The 19908-nt window shown below is 41.1% G+C and overlaps 1 protein-coding gene across 7 annotated transcripts in view; it reads right to left on the reverse strand.

Moving 5' to 3' along the window:
- The window catches only part of LOC110533729 (phospholipase D2), a 36195-nt gene that overhangs the window by 6620 nt on the left and 9667 nt on the right, over positions 1–19908 (reverse strand). For all 7 annotated transcript variants that reach the window (XM_036990125.1, XM_021618210.2, XM_021618209.2 and 4 more), the window contains 5 exons: positions 11661–11777; positions 11453–11557; positions 10607–10695; positions 10125–10238; positions 271–317 (listed from right to left, as the gene is read on the reverse strand). In XM_036990125.1, the coding sequence (XP_036846020.1) occupies positions 271–317; positions 10125–10238; positions 10607–10695; positions 11453–11557; positions 11661–11777 (472 nt within the window). The remainder of the gene's footprint in view (positions 1–270; positions 318–10124; positions 10239–10606; positions 10696–11452; positions 11558–11660; positions 11778–19908) is intronic.

Below are 19908 nucleotides of genomic sequence, written 5' to 3' on the forward strand. Positions count from 1 at the left end.
GGAAGCAAGTCCCCGCAGCAATGTTCCAACATCTAGTGGAAAGCCTTCCCAGAAGAGTGGAAGCTGTTATGGCAGCAAAGGGGGGACCAACTCCATATTAATGCCCATGATTTTGGAATGAGATGTTCGACGAGCAGGTGTCCACATACTTTTGTAGTGTACCTATGAGTCTTCAGATAGCGGGAGGATAAACCAAACATAAGAGAAAAAGACAAGCAGAAATGTTATCAGAGATGACAGATATTAGGTTGAATTAGAAAGAAAACTCACGTTCTCTCAATCTCATCAGTATGGAGTACTCTCCACGGCACATGGTCCTGTGACAAATACATATTACTTATAGCATCAAATCAACAATCTCAGTTGTCTAAAAAACAAAATCACTACAAAATGTTTTAACATCATACAGTATGACATACGTGATTGTGTCTTAGTGTCTATGCAGTAAAACAAAATTGGTTCTGTGAAAGTTCTGCAATGTTCTCATAACACAAAACTGATGACTATAGAATGTGTATAAAACGTTTGCCTGATGTTGCAAGAATGTTCTTAGAACACATTTACAGTCAGGTGAAAACATTGTGGGGACATCACAAAATATATGTTACCAAAACACAAAAACTTTCCAGCTCAGCTGTGTGGCTGATTCTACAATGTTTCATTTAGGGTACAAAAAATATTCACCTGATGTTGCAAGAATGTTCCTAGCACACATTTCATCTGTTCTTTAAAGGCTCCCAGAATATTTATTTAGGTTGTGGTAACATGACATGAGATAGCATTTTGGGAACATAAAAAAACTGTCCAGTTGTGCTGACATTCAGAAAATGTTTGTATCAGAGTGCACAAAACATTCCTTTGTTGTTGCAAGAATGTTGACAGAACAGCCGTTCTGGGTTCTTTAAACGGTTCCCAGAACATTTAATTAGGTTGTGTGGGTACAGTGTGGGTACATTACAAGAGATACATTCCTAAAACACAAAATATGCTCAGTTGTGATGACATTCATACAATGTTTAAATTGGGTTGCACAGAAAAATCCTAGAATGTTATAAAAATGTTGAAAGAACACCTGGTCTAAGGTCTTTAGTTTCCCAGAACATTTAATTAAGTTATGGGAGTTGTCTGGGATGTTGCAAGAATATTCTTGTAATTTTCATTTAGGTTGCACAGAACATTCCCACAATGTTGCACAATTTCCCAAAATGTATGTTTTTATGACGTTTATATCGTATTTGTTTAAAGTTTAAAATAATAGTCCATTGATGTTCACGAATGCATTTACCTCTTGGAGGTCCACAGGACGTTTCAAGAACATTTAGAAAATGTTGTATTTAAGTTTTTACCTACTATTACAACAACATTCTCAGCATACAAATATGTACCTCCTTAAAGCATAAGAAAGCCAATTGGAATATACAGTGAGGGGAAAAAAGTATTTGATCCCCTGCTGATTTTGTACGTTTGCCCACTGACAAAGAAATGATCCGTCTATAATTTTAATGGTAGGTTTATTTGAACAGTGAGACACAGAATAACAACAAAAAAAATCCAGAAAAATGCATGTCAAAAATGTTATAAATTGATTTGCATTTTAAATGAGGGAAATAAGTATTTGACCCTCTCTCAATCAGAAAGATTTCTGGCTCCCAGGTGTATTTTATACAGGTAACGAGCTGAGATTAGGAGCACACTCTTAAAGGGAGTGCTCCTAATCTTAGTTTGTTACCTGTATAAAAGACACCCGTCCACAGAAGCAATCAATCAATCAGATTCCAAACTCTCCACCATGGCCAAGACCAAAGAGCTCTCTGAGAATGTCAGGGACAAGATTGTAGACCTACACAAGGCTGGAATGGGCTACAAGACCATCGCCAAGTAGCTTGGTGAGAAGGTGACAATTGCGATTATTCGCAAATGGAAGAAACACAAAAGAACTGTCAATCTCCCTCGGCCTGGGGCTCCATGCAAGATCTCACCTCGTGGAGTTGCAATGATCATGAGAACGGTGAGGAATCAGCCCAGAACTACACGGGAGGATTTTGTCAATGATCTCAAGGCAGCTGGGACCATAGTCACCAAGAAAACAATAGGTAACACACTACGCCGTGAAGGACTGAAATCCTGCAGCGCCAGCAAGGTCCCCCTGCTCAAGAAAGCACAGTCTGAATTTTGCCAGTGCAAGTGTTATGGTCAGATGAGACCAAAATGGAGCTCTTTGGCATCAACTCAACTCGCCGTGTTTGGAGGAGAAATGCTGCCTATGACCCCAAGAACACCATCCCCACCGTCAAACATGGAGGTGGAAACATTATGCTTTGGGGGTGTTTTTCTGCTAAGGGGACAAGACAACTTCACCGCATCAAAGGGACGATGGACAGGGCCATGTACCGTCAAAACTTGGGTGAGAACCTCCTTCCCTCAGACAGGGCATTGAAAATGGGTCGTGGATGGGTATTTCAGCATGACAATGACCCAAAACACACGGCCAAGGCAACAAAGGAGTGGCTCAAGAAGAAGCACATTAAGGTCCTGGAGTGGTCTAGCCAGTCTCCAGACCTTAATCCCATAGAAAATCTGTGGAGGGAGCTGAAGGTGCGAGTTGCCAAACGTCAGCCTTGAAACCTTAATGACTTGGAGAAGATCTGCAAAGAGGAGTGGGACAAAATCCCTCCTGAGATGTGTGCAAACCTGGTGGCCAACTACAAGAAACGTCTGACCTCTGTGATTGCCAACAAGGGTTTTGCCACCAAGTACTAAATCATGTTTTGCAGAGGGGTCAAATACTTATTTCCCTCATTAAAATGCAAATTAATTTATAACATTTTTGACATGCGTTTTTCTGGATTCTGTCTCTCACTGTTCAAATAAACCTACCATTTGAGAGCTGTACTGTAGGTGATAGAGCGTCATGGGATTATATTTTCATTCATAGGACATTTGAACGGCATTTAAAATCCTACAAACACAACCATATTTTTTAGACTTTATGTTGACAGTTGGACATTATTTCATTCATGGGGCACTTGAACAACATTTAATCAAACAAACACAACCATATGTTTTACACTTCATATGTTGACAGTCCTCATATCCACAAGGACATGGATAATATACATTTAGCTGTTTTTTCTATGCATCGGCAGGACAGAACAGCAGCTTGGGGTAAAACTCAAGGGAGAGGTCTGTGTCTCTTTATTAACAACAGCTGGTGTGCGATCTCTAATTTAATAACCCTGTAAGGTCATTGTCCATGCCCCCAAGGAAATGTAATTAGCATAATAAAAAAAATCCCCATAAAATCCCCATCAGTTTAAACTAGAGATATCTGTTTTTTGCATTGGATGCATCTCAATCCACCGCATCCGCCTATGTCACACTTCTGCATCTGCGGTGAAAGGTGACAGCTAGAGTGGTGCTAGACTGGTCAATAAAAAGAAAAGACTAAGATGGGCAAAATAACACCGACACTGGACAGAGGAACTCTGCCTAGAAGGCCAGCATCCCAGAGTCGTTTCCAGCTACAATAGTAATTTACAACATTAACAATGTCTACACTGTATTTCTGATCAATTTGATGTTATTTTAAAAGTGGACAAAAAAATGTCCTTTTCTGTCAAAAACAAGTACATTTCTAAGTGACCCCAAACTTTTCAACGGTAGTGTACATGTCGGTTGTTTTGCTTTAGGATGCCCACATGCCTCACAAGACTCGACTGAAGGTCCCCCGGCACCAATTGAAAACATATATGGAAGCATATACTGTTTAGTGCCAAAAATAAGGGGAATAAAGAGTTAAATACATGTAAAACAACAACAAATGTTCCCTTATCTTTCTTATATCCATCTCTCAAATATAGGACAGACTATTCAGAACAAACTTCCTTTAGATTTATTTTTGGGGTGGGCTAAAAGCAGTAAGGCCAAATAAACATTAAAAACATTTTTTTTTTAAATATATATTTTTGAAACTTCAAGGGGTCTTAAAATTCCAAATTAAATATCAAAATTATCCTAACCTTATTAAAACAATTCCCATACAGAGTAAAAAAATACAATTTCAAAACAGGAAGTACCTAAACGGAAGTGGAGGAGTGAGTAGTGTACCACATCAGTCACCGGCTTCATTATTAATAAGTGCATCGATGATGTCACGTGTGCTCAATCTCCGTCCTCTATGTCACCAGCCTGCTCGTTATGGCACACACCTGTCACCATTGTTGCGCGCACCTGAACGCCATCAGACTCACCTGGACTCCATCACTTCCTGATTACCTTCCCTATATATGTGTCACGACTCCAACCGAAGGTGGCTCCCCTTCCCGTTCGGGTGGCGCTCGGCGGTCGTCGTCGCCGGCCTACTAGCTGCCACTGATTATTTCCTCCCCCTCCTTATGTGTTTATTGAGTGCACCTGTTTTGAGTTGTGTATAATTAGTGAGGCTTTATTAGTCAGCTGGCCCGCCTGGTTCCTTGTGCGGGATTAATTATTGTGTCCTTCTGTGTTGTGTAAACTTGTGTGCACGTCTGTGAGTTACGTGCTTTCCCATTTCGTGGGTTTTTTCTGGACAGTTTAAGTCCCCCTGTTTGGGGCGTTTGTTTTGTATTACGCCCTGTGTTTTCGTGGGGGTTGGCTTATGTTCGCTGTTGTTGTGCATTAAAATAGCACTCCCCTGAACTCTCTGCCTGACTTCTCACCCACTACACTCAAAACGTTACAATATGTCACTCCCTTTGGTTCCTTCCCCAGGCATTATTGTTTCTGTGTTATGTCTGTGCGTTGTTCGTGGTTCTTATTTTGTATTATGTTGTGTTTATTTACTAAAACACTCACTCCCTGAACTTGCTTCCCGACTCTCAGCGCACATCGTTACAGAATAACGCCTCCCCTAAGGGAAGCATCAGGGAGTGGTTTTTTTTTATTATAATTTTTCGGTGGGAATGACGTCAAGTCCGGGAGCCGCTACAGGCTCCCCTGCCTTGTGCCGGCCCGCCGGGCTCCCCTGCCTCAGTCGATCTGTCAGGTTCCCCCACATCAGCAGGGGTGACCGATCCACTCCTGCTCCCCGGGATCGTCCCTTTGGTCAGCGTCCTGCGGCTGGAGCCGTGCATCGGGAAGGGGGTACTGTCACATGTTCTCCCTCTCCGACCATTAGGTCACCAGTCTGCTCGTTATGGCGCACACCTGTCACCATCATTACACTCACCTGGACTTCGTCACTTCCCTATATATATGTCACTCCCTTTGGTTCCTTCCCCAGGTGTTATTGTTTCTGTGTTATGTCTGTGCGTTTTTAGTGTTTATTTTCTATTATGTGTTTATTTATTAAAAAAATACTCACTCCCTGAACTTGCTTTCCAACTCTCAGCTCACATAGTTACAGATGACGTTGTCCCCACAGTGAATGTAAGCACATATCCCAAAAAGAAGCTATGGATTAATGGCAACATCCACAATGAGCGGGACACAAATCCAGATGTTTATAAGAAATCTCGCTACGACCTCCAACGAGTCAAACAGGCAAAGCGTCAATACAGGACTAAGATTGAATCTCACTATGCCGGCTCTGATGCTCGTCAGATGTGGCAGGGCTTGCAAACTATCACAGATTAAAAAGGGAAACCCAGCCATGTGCTGCCCAGTAACATGAGCCTACCAGACAAGCTAAATGCCTTCTACAGTGCTTCGTCCTTAAAGTTGCAGCTTACTGCAGCACAGTTTGCGTTGTGCCACAGAATTCTATGGCAAGTTATTTAAGTGACAACCACTGGTACCATTAATGCTTGTTAGTGCTAGTTTGACCACCAGAGGGCATATTTGAGAAGCATTTGATAGCCTTCAATAGTGGCTGTACTAGAGAATTTAAAAACTATTTTTGTAAGAACATAGTATATGGGACGGATTTTAAGAAATGTAGCTTAATTCATTTGATTAATATTATGGAGTTTCTATTCTAAAGAAAAACGGGAAAAAAACTGTGTTTCCGTTAGGATGGAACGGAAAATATGGCGCTGTATAACATGACGGTCAGGAGTAGGCTACAGTACTTGGCTATTTAGCTAAAGAATCTTTGTGTCGTGCGGGCACACGGGAGACTGGGGTTCAATTACCCGATGGGGAGGAAGGAGTAGGCTGTCCTTGTAAATAAGAATTTGTTCTTAACTGACTTGCCTAGGTAAATAAAAGGTTACATTAAGAGCATAACATTTCTACACCCTAATTGTAGTCTAACCAAGACCCAAATGGAAATTCATTAAAAATAAAAAACACACAACAGTATGTGTGGAGAAAAAAAGGCACAGCACACAAACATCAAAACTTAATCCCAACTGTAAAGTATGGTGGAGGGAGCATCATGGTTTGGGGCTGCTTTGCTGCCTCAGAGCCTGGACAGCTTGCTATCGTCGACGGAAAAATGAATTCCCAAGTTTACCAAGACATTTTGCAGGAGAATGTAAGGCTCTCTGTCCGCCAATTGCAGTTCAACATAAATTGGGGGATGCAACTGGACAACAACAAAAAACACAGAAGTAAATCAACAACAGAATGGCTTCAACAGAAGAAAATACACCTTCTGGAGTGGCCCAGTCAGTCCTGACCTCAACCCAATTGAGATGTGGCATGACCTCAAGAGAGCAGTTCACACCAAACATCCCAAGAATGCTGAACTGAAACAGTTTTGTAAAGAGGAATGGTCCAAAATTCCTTCTGACCGTTGTGCAGGTCTGATCCGCAACTACAAAAAACATTTGGTTGAGGTTATTGCTGCCAAAGGAGGGTCAACCAGTTATTAAATCCAAGGGTTCACATACTTTTCTACTATGCACTGTGAATGTTTACACAGTGTGTTCAATAAAGACATGAAAACGTATAATTGTTTGTGTTATTAGTTTAAGCAGACTGTGTCTATTGTTGTGACCTAGATGAAGATCAGATCAAATCTTATTATCAATTCATGTAGAACTCCAGGTATTTCCAAAGAGTTCACATACTTTTTCTTGCCACGGTATGTGTTGTGATAATTGGGTTGTTTGCTCTATAACCTGTTAATTCATATGTCTTCCGACCGCGATCTAAAGGTCGAGACAATAAGAAGACACTGTAGAAGAATTCAACCACACCTTTGTTTTAACAGAAAAACAGATAGCAACCTCTGTCCACAAAGCATATTTCATGTACAGTAACAGACAGTTAGATGACCTACAGCCTGGTCAAGCAAGTTAATGTTTCCAACATTTTCGGACCACTAAACAACTATTGATTTAGAACCACAGAGAGTTACCGCAAGACGGAAAGAAAACAGGAGCTGCCTCCACTATTCCAGCACCATTTCAACATCATCAAATCACCTCTGCTTAGTCTAATACAGTGACAACTAAAAAGAAACCAAAAACAATTTAGTCCAATCAACGTAAGCTAAATATGATGTGGCTCGTCGTCCATGGTTCTGATTTCTGTGTGAGTTTGTGCAAGTACAAAAACATGTTGACACCCTACTTGTAGAGAAACACCAATGGATGATGGCTTCCACTCTTATGTTGAAGAAACGGTCTATCACTCTGTCATATAGTACACACTTTTAGTTTTTGTTGTCCTAGGCTACCTGGTGAAGGGTTCTGACTTCTAAACTTGAAAACATTCATGTCACTGAGGGAGAGAGGGGAATGAAGAACGTTTACATTCTGTCAAAATATGTTATTGTTAGACATCAGGGATCCTATGGGGAGGAGTGAGGAATTTGGGGCCGAGGTCAGGTGAGGTGAGGAAGAACAGATATCAAAGTTCTGTCTAGCAACGGAGGTGTATTGGCTGTTCAGAGGTGTAAGGAGGAGATTCAGGAGGAAGGGTTAAATATCAGTGCTTGTTTGAATATGTCTTTGTCTCATGCAGCTGTATGACACGGTGGGTGAATAAACTTGGTTTGAGATTCACTAATCTTCCATGAGTTTTTACTGTTTTTATTTAGAACCTAACACTGGCAAAAATGCTTGCTTGCTAGCCTAACTTCCATTCATGGTCAATATTAGCTAGTCAACAATAGCCATCTACATTGAGCTACAAATTGAACTTCTATCCTCTCAGGCCAGGGGCACAACAATGTATGAATTAATGGTTGGATCAGAATTGCAGTTAGAATCATTGGTCAATACGGAGAATTAAGTAAAACTACACGTCCAAATCCCCATCTCCATCCATGGCTAATTTAGGAAAGGGACAATTTTATCTAGCTGGCTAGCCACCGGAGGACAACACAACAAGATTCAACAATTCAAGTTTTTCAATCAATGACATATGCTCAGTGACACCAAGTCCAAGCTGGCTTCCATTGACACTTTTTTTTCGGTAAACCAGGACCATTCACTTTTTTTTCAGTAAACCAGGACCATTCACTTTTTTTTCGGTACACCAGGACCATTCACTTTTTTTGTCAAAAGGAAGCCAGATACTCACTGGCTTCCCTTGCCTTCAATGCTTTGGGTGGCAACAATGTCATACTTGTTTGGACCAGACAGCATCAGAAAGAGACAGAGGGGCACAGTTTCGCTCGCTTGGATGCTTTCTAGTGAGATACATTCAGCCTCTTGCAAATTGAAGGAAAAAAATAAAATATATATATATATATTTTTTTTACTAATTTAAAAAAATATATTGGTACATTTTGGGGGGGAAGCCTGGCTTGCCTTGGCATCCATGAATACACGCCATTGCCTACAATACATTCCTCAAATGCGAATTGCCATAAAATCTGGAGAGAAACATAATGGGGATGTATTCAAATCGGCTTTAAGGAGCTACACATTTGCATGCTGAGCATGTTGTGGTAATATTAGGTAAAACTTAAATATACAATTTTATAAATGTTCTTGAAATGTCCTGCGGACCTCCAAGAGGTAAATGTATATTGTGTGAACAATGGAATATTATGTTAAACATTAACAAAATAAGCTATGAACGTCATAAAAACTGACTTATTTGGACATCTTGGAACATTGTGGGAATGTTCTGTGTAACCTTCGTGAATATCAAAATAATATTCTTGCAACATCCCAGACAACTCACATAACTTAATGAAATGTTCTGGGAACCTTCAAAGAACTTAGACCAGGTGTTCTGTCAACATTAAGGGAATGTCCTGTGCACCCTAAAATAAACATTGTACAATCATCCGCACAACTGGCCAGTTGTTTGTGTTTTGGAAACATATATTTTGTGATGTCCCCACCAGACTGTTCCCACAACCTAATGAAAGAACAGACAAGATGTATTCTGGGAACATTCTTGCAACATCAGGTGAATGTTGTATACAAGTATTGTACACTGAGTGTACAAAACATTAAGAACACCTTCCTATTATTGAGTTGCACCCCTCCCCCCCCACCCTTGATACACATGGAAAACTGTTGTGTGAAAAACAAAAAACCCAGCAGCGTTGCAGTTCTTGACACAAACTGGTGAGCCTGGCATCTACTACCATATCCCTTTCAAAAGGCACTTAAAATCTTTTGTTTTACCCATTCACCCTCTGAATGGCACACAATCCATGTCTCAATTGTCTCAAGGCTCAAACATTCTTCTTTAATCTGTCTCCTCCCCTTCAATTACACTGATTGAAGTGGATTTAACAAGTGTCATGAATAAGGAATCATAGCTTTCACCTGGCCAGTCTATGCCATGGAAAGAGCAGGTGTTCATAATGTTTTGGACACTCAGTGTATAATCTTCAGCACAACTGGATAGTTTTTGTCTAACGAGAACATTTGCCGCAACCTAACGAATGTCACAGAACCAATTTTGTTTGCTGGGAAAACATGACTGGTACATTGTGTTATTACATTACCTGGAAACCTAATGAGAACGTTTAGGGGACTGTTCTGTGGTGGCTGTTACAGATGTTGTGCACAATATTTTAGTGAATGTTAGAACATTCCAAGGATATTTCATGACATTTTTTGGGGGGAGAATGTTACCATCCTAATATTAGATAAAACCTTAACTACAACTTAATGGGAATCTTAGCTAATGTTCTGGAAATGTTCCCAGTTTTCTGGGTACAGTGTGTGTGTGTATGTGTGTGTGAACGTGTGTGTGAACGTGCATGAAGGCCCATAAGGGAGGGTTCTGACCTGTAAGTGAAGTGTAGTATAGCTTGGATGGCATTCCCACCTCCCTCACTGATGTCTCCTTCAAACCCAGGCAGCAGGGGCACCACCACAAACACCCTGTATTTCTTCTGCTCACTGAGGAATAACAAGAGAGTTATGGGATGGGGTAGCAGAGGAGAGAGTTATGGGATGGGGTAGCAGAGGAGAGAGTTATGGGATGGGGTAGCAGAGGAGAGAGTTATGGGATGGGGTAGCAGAGGAGAGAGTTATGGGATGGGGTAGCAGAGGAGAGAGTTATATAGAAAGAAACTATTGGCAACAATGTATTTGTAACATAAAAAATATTGAATCATGATAATTTAACTTTACTTATTGAAACAGATAATCAACAGACAAACATGTATAAAACATGTATAAACCAGTCCAGTAATATCATGTTATACAGTAAACCAAGCTGTGTGTTGACAGATTAAACTCAGACAGACATGGTGGTAGAACCACACCTGTGTGCACGTAGGATCCTCTTCACGATCGCGTCACCAATGCCATTGTGCACGTTCTTCCCGTCAGCACAGCTGATGAAGAACTGGTTCTGAGAGCAGAGAGGTAGAGAGAGGGACAGATGGAATCTCTGTCAGAGCCGTGCATATATGGCTCTGGTCTCTGTTTGATGCTGTGGGGTGTGATGGGTAGGGAGCTGGACTTGTGACCAGGAAGGGACATTGCTGTTAAAGCATTCAGACTTCAAGCTGCTCACATAGAACAGCAAATAAAACCCACATGACACTGTTAGAGAGACAGGAATAGGCAGGGATAAGGAAATAAAGCAAGGTTGGGAGAAAATACATCTTTCTAACCCTTGTAGTCCATTCATAAAACAACCATTTCCAGTTAAAAGAGATATGGAAACAATGCATATTTATCATTGAACTATTCATCTCATTTGCATATTTAAAAACAAACACCTCATTGGACTATTCATCTCATTTGCATATTTAAAAACAAACACCTCATTGGACTATTCATCTCATTTGAAAATCTATGCTTTCAATTGGACTTGATAGCACTAGGATCATGTGGACTGTGGAGGCACATGAGGGTGGTCATTATCTCAACTTTGAGCTGTTGACTTCAGTACAGAGACACAGTCGCAAGACTGTGGGGGAGGCCAGGGCACTGTCTGGCGTAACAAAAAAACAACCTTGTCCCCTGGTTGATTTCTACCTGCAGCAAGCAAACAGGTAGAGAGGATGGATACGGCATAGAAGTGGTGTGGTTATGAGTCTGGTAAATGAGTGCAATGAAATAATGTGTATGTAATGTACGTAATGTGCTGGTAGCAGAGTTACCTCGATGTAGATGTAGTGTTCGCTGTTCTCGATGGTATGAATGTAGGCATTGAGGATAGAGCTCTCACAAGTGCCGGCTGACCAGCGATCCACAGAACGCAACACCTGAGAGAAAGAGAGGAGAATAATGAAAATAAATGAACAATTGGTGGTTAAAAAGACAGGCATTTCTCTGTGAGCTTGTATGTGTCTGGGTGAGCATGTGTACCTGCACAGAGGCCTTCCCGGAGCCAGGCACAGTGAATGGCAGTGGGTCAACAGTACTGTGAGACTTGGGCAGAAGGCAAGGGAAGAACTTGCCTCGGATGTTCTTGTACTTAAAGATCTGCAGGCAGACAAAGCAAAGACAATAAGAGCCAGATGTCTCTCTCACATAACCCTAGAGGCTCTTTTCGGCTGGCGCTAAGGAGGCGCAAGTGTTAAACGCACGTTAGTTTGCAATTTCGTCATTTAAAAACTCTCGTACTGGCATTTTCCACCACTTACGCCAGGTTCCGCAATTTACCTGTTTAAAATCAGGTGGGAGGGGTGACAATATTTGAGGTGTGTCCTTAAAGACAAGCTAAAAGTCACCATTTCATGCAGCACCAAAGGGAGGTTTTAAGACCCACCAAAAGACAGGTCTTAAAAGGTAATGCCGTTGGTAATGGCATGGATTTTGAGAGCGGAAGCGCAGCCTATCCAGCCCTGACACAGCCGGTGAATCTCGTATTTAGAAACATCAAACAATTACTGGTTTCCCCCCATTTTGTAGACACAGCCTATCTAAAACTATTTTTTGGGGGGTGGTGGGGAATTTGACTCTAATGATTAACTCTTTTAAAGCCTTATCAACGGTGAATTTATTCTTGCTGATTGACAAAGTTTGGCATGTCCATGGTTCAGACATAATGCAATTTACAGATTTACAGAAGGCCTAGCTAGCTCCTATATCAGTGTGAATCAGTGATGTGCGGTCAGGGGAGGCAGTGCTTACCCTGTGACAATCTAATAAAAAAGCCTTTATGAAAAGTCAAATAAAAAACAATTCAATGTTATGTTTTTTTTCTCAATGGTTCTGGTGTTTTTTTATGCTCAAAATCAAAATATTTGGCTAAAATGCATCAAAACCTCAGGAACGGAGCCAAGGTACTCATGCCTTTCTTTCCAGCCATTGAAATCCTTGACCCACACGGCCTTTCCTGACTCCAGTCACTGGTAATTGACAAAACAACCTGTGTAAAAAAGGCCCTTCCAGCAAATCAGCGAGTTTGAATGGACATCGACTCTGTCTCCGCCCACTCTAGTTTAGAGTGTTTTTAGTCGTCGACAAAATATGTAAATTTGGCTGGAGACAGAGTTTACAGTGTTTTTTTTAGTGTTGTGCGTGCATCTGCAATTAAAATCACAAGTCATTTGGATTACCACACATAAAGAAATACCTTCAATGGAAGCAACTATGTCCGCGCGTGTGTGGTGGTGACAATTAAGACAGTAATGGGCCTCAACATCATGTTCTGCCCGGACAGCACTATAGTGGGCAGAACCAAAAAAACAATCAGCATTAATTACCAGCAGGCGAGGGCATTCACAGCAGACTGCTCAGACGAGCTCCGGCTAGCCGTTTTTTTTTTACAACCTGACAAATAGACACTACCATACTGCATCATTGCGCCTCAAACTATTTTCCAAGTTGGAGTAATGTAACGGCTGTTTGGAGGGTTCGAGGAGTGGAAAGTCAACTATAATAAAAGTTAAGACCAGACAGAGGCAACATACAGCATACAATACTTGACTTTATTCATGACAGGCAAGGCAACCACCATCTCCCTAACTGCTAGCTGTCAGGCAGGCAAGTACTCGACTGAAAGGCCATTATCAATTAATACTTTTTTACCCAGACTTCTTACACATCTTGGTTATTTACTTTGTGGATGTAGTAGGAATGGGGCTTATCCTGCCACTCAATGCAGGGCCCGAGCCTTGGCTTCTACAAGATGGATGCTATTAACTACACTACAACCATTCTACGTGCATGGCTGCATGGGGGCGCACTCACGCAGGAGAATTATGTTCTTCGACAAGCTAGATGCCCCAATGGATGGAGTTGCCTGTGTGCTGCATGGGAGAATTGTGCTACCAGCTACTGTTTGAGTGTGTATGACTTTTTGTGTCAGTGTGAAAATGGAATCAAAGGAGGCCTCCCCCACGGCCGTGGGCCTGGTGTGTCCATTCAAAATAAAATAACAGACATGGGGTTCTGCTGTGACTTCTACAACGCTGTCACGAGAGGTTCACCAGACAAATGGACTTTACAAGTAAACATAGGCCTTAATGCATTTTCCCTTGCGGGTTAGGCTACTGTTGAATCATGAGAATATACAACATCCCTTTGGATGCATTTATCAAGCTAGAATTACATTTCAGTCATTTTGATTGTTCATATATAATAAAGGTTCTAACACTTCTATATGTGTGTGTATTTGCGAGCGCGGCACATTGGAAGATTTGTAAATCCATTGTGAAAGGCTATGGAGTTTGCTTTGCGAATTATTCCGATTAAATCTGTCCATATTGTTATTTTAGTGCCACCTATCAGTTGTAACTGTGGATGCTACATGGCTGAGTTGAGCAGTTTGTAATTTTGTCAGATTATATGAAATATGCCATCAATGGAGGCTGTAACTTGTGTATCTTGGCTACATTGGTATTTACATTTGGTGAAAATTGTTTGCCAGTTTCGGTTAATAGCATATGTCACTCTGGTTGTTGGAGCCATGTATTGTATAGTGAACATGGGCTTCATCAAGGTTTATTTGTGAGTAAATCTGGCTTTGATCATTAACAGTGCTCACCCAGCCACCGACCTCACTGCCCGTCACTGGTTCAAAGTGCTATGTTTAACAATATATTTCCATATTGAAGCCATGCAATTGACCCTTTGCTAAGCCCTGCCCCATAATTTTGGGCAACCAATCGCAGTGCTTCAATGGATAGCAACTGTCGTTGAGTCCGACATCTCAGACAAGCTCACGTTTAAAACAACCATCATGCTTGATTGAGCGAGCTGTTTGTCTTGTAGTAATGTGGTACCTGCCTGTATTTCCATAAACCTTTATTTTAGCAATGCATGACATTGAGAAAAATATATATTTCATAACATAACATAACAGTTTTTTTGGTCAATAGGTGCCCAACATAACAAGTGGTGGTGTCACAGTCACTCATATATAGAGGTCTATAGAGCCTGTCTCAAGTCCTGAATTCTGTAACTGTCAGTTTACCTGTGTAATATTAACATAAGCTCAAATTCATGTTTTGCAAACATGGTCCTGTTTTATTGGCTGATTTTCTTTCACTCTGCGGTCCAACTCATCCCAAACCATCTCAATTGGGATGAGTTCATGTGATTGTGGAGGCCAGGTCATCTAATGCAGCACTCCATCGCTCTCCTTCTTGGTCAAATAGTCCATACACAGCCTGGAGGTGTGTTGGGTCATTGTCCTGTTGAAAACAAATGATAGTCTCACTAAGCGCATACCAGATGGGATGGCATATCGCTGCAGAATGCTGTGGTAGCCATGCTGGTTAAGTGTGCCTTGAATTCTAAATAAAATCACAGACAGTGTCAAAGCACCATCATACCTCCTCCATGCTTCCCGGTGGGAACCACACATTTGGAGATCATCTGTTCACCTACTCTGTGTCTCACAAAGGCAAGACGGTTGGAACCAAAAATCTCAAATTTGGACTCATCAGACCAAAGGACAGATTTACACCGTTCTAATGTCCATTGCTCGTGTTTCTTGGCCCAAGAAAGAAGTGGTTTCTTTATAGCAATTCAACCATGAAGGCCTGATTCACTCAGTCTTCTCTGAACAGTTGATGTTGAGATGTGTCTGTTACTTGAACTCTGTGTAGCATTTATTTGGGCTGCAATTTCTGAGGCTGGTAACTCTAATGAACTTATCCTCTGCAGCAGAGGTGACTCTGGGTCTTCCTTTCCTATGGCGGTTCTCATGAGAGCCAGTTTCATCATAGCGTTTCATTTTCCAGATTGACTGAACTTCATGTCTTAAAGTAATGATGGACTGTCGTTTCTCTTTGCTTATTTGAGATGTTCTTGCCATAATATGGACGTGGTCTTTTACAAAATACGGCTATCTTCTATATACCACCTCTACCTTGTCACAACACAACTGATTGGCTCAAATGCATTAAGAAGGAAAGAAATTCCACAAAATAAACTTAACAAGGCACACCTGTTATTTTAAATGCATTCCAGGTAACTACCCTAACTACCACACACACACACACACATACACACACACACAATTTTAATAGCAGGATACTGTAAAGTTCATTATTCCTCTGAAGAGTATGAATTAGGCTGTTTGAGAAAGTTTGAATCCTAAGCAACCTGCATATACATTGTTTGAAGTAGAATGTATAGACCAACATAGCTACTGTAGTAGGTCAAAGGTAAGTGCTGGAAAACCTTGGTAGAGCATGGGTGGAGTAGGTATTGTGTTGCTCATGTGAATTTCCTTTCTTTTTCAGCTTCAGACCAATGCCTACTTCTCCTTTAACTTAATATGTTTTTAATTCCAATTGTTTTTACACCGGAAGGTGATTTTCTGTTAGAGGTGCACTATGTAGAAATCGCGCCGCCCTTTCCCGGTTGCTAAAATTCTAATAGTTTGCCTAATTTCAGTTTGTGACAAAACAAGAAAGTATAGTATAGAGAATCATTGTACCATCTAAACTGCTGTGAAAATACAAAGGTTTTCAGCTGTTTGAAGCTGGTGTGCAAACCCGAAAGTAAGACGCAAAAACAAAATGGGAAGCATAGAAATAGCGCACATAGAACATATCTACCGCTTCTTAGACTTGCTTTTAATGAGAATGACAGATCTATAACTAACTTTTATTACATATTGCAGCTTTAAAAAGGTGCATTATACAACATTTCAACAACATGTGAAGAAAGGAAATGAGCTATTTTAACCTTTAAATTTGGCCAAAAGGTATTGGCCTTAATGGCACAGGTGGTTTGCTTGCAAGGGTTGATGATTTAAACCCTGGTCTGCTGCCCTCTAATAGCTCAAATCAGTTATGTTCAGAATTTACCATGGACAGTCAAAAGTAATTGTCTGCAGTTTTCAGAAGTTGAATAACTCAATTGACTGTGACAGTCTTACATTGTAAAATGACTCAATGCCCATTGAAAGCACAGTAAAGGAAAACGGTTTTAAGTAATTGACTTTTGAAGGTTGTATAACTCAGCCATTGAGACTAAACAAAGATATTCCCATGTACACTTAGAGCTGCGTCAGTAGGTTGACTGGTGAGCTTAATGTGGTTCATTTGATCATCAGATTCTAAACACTGATGTTTAGAGTCCCACAATAAGAGTGAAAACGCTAATATTTGATGTAAACTCTACACGGTTGTGTTCTGTGAGTGTCACTGAGTAGGTGGATACTCCATTACGTGAGTGCAACATCCATAGGGTTAGGCTGTACAGTGCATATACAGTTGAAGTCGGAAGTTTACATACACCTTAGCCAAATACATTTAAACTCAGGTTTTCACAATTCCTGACATTTAATACTAGTATAAATTCCCTGTCTTAGGTCAGTTAGGATCACCACTTTATTTTAAGAATGTGAAATGTCAGAATAATAGTAGAGAGAAGTATTTATTTCAGCTTTTATTTATTTCATCACACCCAGTACCTCAGAAGTTTACACACACTCAATTTGTATATGGTAGCATTGCCTTTAAATTGTTTAACCTGGGACAAACGTTTCAGGTAGCCTTCCACAAGCTTCCCACAATAAGTTGGGTGAATTTTGGCCCATTCTTCTTGACAGAGCTGGTGTAACTGAGTCAGGTTTGGAGGCATCCTTGCTCGCACACACTTTCAGTTCTGCCCACAAATGTTCTATAGGATGAGTTCAGGGCTTTGTGATGGCCACTCCAATACCTTGACTTTGTTGTCCTTAAGCCATTTTGCCTCAACTTTGGAATTATGCTTGGGGTCATTGTCCATTTGGAAGACCCATTTGCGACCAAGCTTCAACTTCCTGACTGATGTCTTGAGATGTTGCTTTAATATATCCACACAATTTTCATTCCTCATGATGCCATCTATTTTGTGAAGTGCACCAGTCTTTCCTGCAGCAAAGCACCCCCACAACATGATGCTGCCATCCCCGTGCTTCACGGTTGGGATGGTGTTCTTCGGCTTACAAGCCTCCCCCTTTTTCCTCCAAACATAACAATGGTCATTATGTCCAAACAGTTCTATTTTTGTTTCATCAGACCGGTGAACATTTCAGATGTCATTACAGATGAACATGGTACCTTCAGACATTTGGAAATTGCTCCCAAGGATGAACCAGACTTGTGGAGGTCTACAATCTTGGATGATTTCTTATGATTTTCCCATGATATCAAGCAAAGAGGCACTGAGTTTGAAGGTAGGTCTTGAAATACATCCACAGGTACACCTCCAATTGACTCAAATTATGTCAATTAGCCCATCAGAAGCTTCTAAGCCATGGCATCATTTTCTGGAATTTTCCAAGCTGTTTAAAGGCACAGTCAACGTGTGTACGTAAACTTCTGACCCACTGGAATTGTGACACAATGAATAATAATTGAAATAATCTGCCTGTAAACAATTGTTGGAAAAATGATTTGTGTCATGCACAAAGTAGATGTCCTACCCGACTAGCCAAACTATAGTTTGTTAACAAGAAATTTGTGGAGTGGTTGAAAACAAGTTTTAATGACTCCAACCTAAGTGAATGTAAACTTCCGACTTCCACTGTAAGTATGCTCCCAAAGCAATTCTAAAGTCTAACACATCCAGTGCAATTTCAACTGATTTGAATTATTGTCTTCTGTTGTATTTATATAACATTCCGTTATTGTTTAGCATTAACTAGTCAAAATATGGCATGATTACACTACTTGTATCAGTTTAAATTCAATTTCAATAGTTGTTTTTTATTTTGAATGCAACCTGCAAATTCATCTATTGTGGCTAGCTTCACACAGATAGAGATGCTGGACATGGGCTAGTCCAGCATCCAAATCAAATCTGCGTATACAATCAAGATGGTCAAATGGCAGAGTTGTTCGTTTGGCACTGTTGATCAGCACAGATTTGGATAAAATGTTAAGAAGAAAGGAGAAGGTGGGTATTGGAATCTATTCTAGAAATTCGAAACTGGTGAGTTTTTCTGATGCTAGTAAGCATCCATTTGCACAATGGAGTGCCCAACCGCACTGTATACATGTGCATTTGTTTCAGTGAAATATGGCTAGTTTTTACCTTAGCTTGGACTATGGATTAGCTAGCCAGCTAGTGTTGCAAAAGACCATTGTTTGCATTCTAAGGTAACAGCGTGACCATTTGTTTTGAACTGATGTGCGTTAGCAAAGACAGTACAGTATGAAGATAGGCTAAAACTGCTTCTCCAATGGAAATCCCCGATCACACTTATAGGCGACGTCATGGCGAAGTTTTCTAGCGATGCTCATGCGTAGAAACACATCATCGGGTCTAGCGCCGAAATGCGCATTTGCAGGCCGTGAAATCGAAGGCACCAGTACGAAAAAAGATTGCAGTAAGAGTGCAGTATAACTGCAGAATGCCGCAACTACTGCATCCAAATAACTTTTTGTTTTTTACTGCAGTAATGTTGCAGTCCAAAATACCACAGTCGAATGCATTTTACTGCAGTTTCAAAACTGCAATCTTTTTTGTAAGGGCACTCCTTCGATAAAGTTGTTTTTGACAAATGAAAACATGTCAGTTTGTCCCTTTCACGAGATTGGTGTAATAAAATGTTCAACTACTGGAATCTCAGTTGTGCCTTTAGATTTCGAGAAAATGAACTGCTAAGGAAGAATATTTCACTTCTCTCATTGACTTCTCAAACCCCAAACCCTGGCTTGGTCTGATTGTTTCGCAAGCGTTCCCGTAAGTCTTGCGATGTTGCGCCTCTGGGTTTAGAAACTCTGTGACGTTAGGTAGATAGCTATGTTTTGTGGGAAAATGTAGGACTGGCATTTGATGGGCTCCCGAGTGACGCAGTGGTCTAAGGCACTGCATCTAAGAGGCGTCACTACAGACCCTGGTTCAATTCCAGGCTGAATCACAAGTGGCTGTGATTGGGAATCCAATAGGGCGGCGCACAATTGGCCCAGCATCGTCCGGGTTAGGGGAGGGTTTGGCCGGGATGTCCTTGTCCCATCGTGCTCTATCGACTCCTTGTGGTGGGTCGGGCGCATGCACGCTGACTTCGGTCACCAGTTGTACGTTGTTTCCTCCGACACATTGGTGTGGCTGGCATCCGGGTTTAGTGAGCAGTGCGGCTTGGCAAAGTTGGGTTTTGGAGGATGCATGGCTCTCAACCTTTGCCTCTCCCGAGTCCTTACAGGAATTGCAGCGATGGGACAAT

This window comes from Oncorhynchus mykiss, chromosome 10, assembly GCF_013265735.2.
Source record: "Oncorhynchus mykiss isolate Arlee chromosome 10, USDA_OmykA_1.1, whole genome shotgun sequence".
In the NCBI taxonomy this organism is placed as follows: domain Eukaryota; kingdom Metazoa; phylum Chordata; class Actinopteri; order Salmoniformes; family Salmonidae; genus Oncorhynchus; species Oncorhynchus mykiss.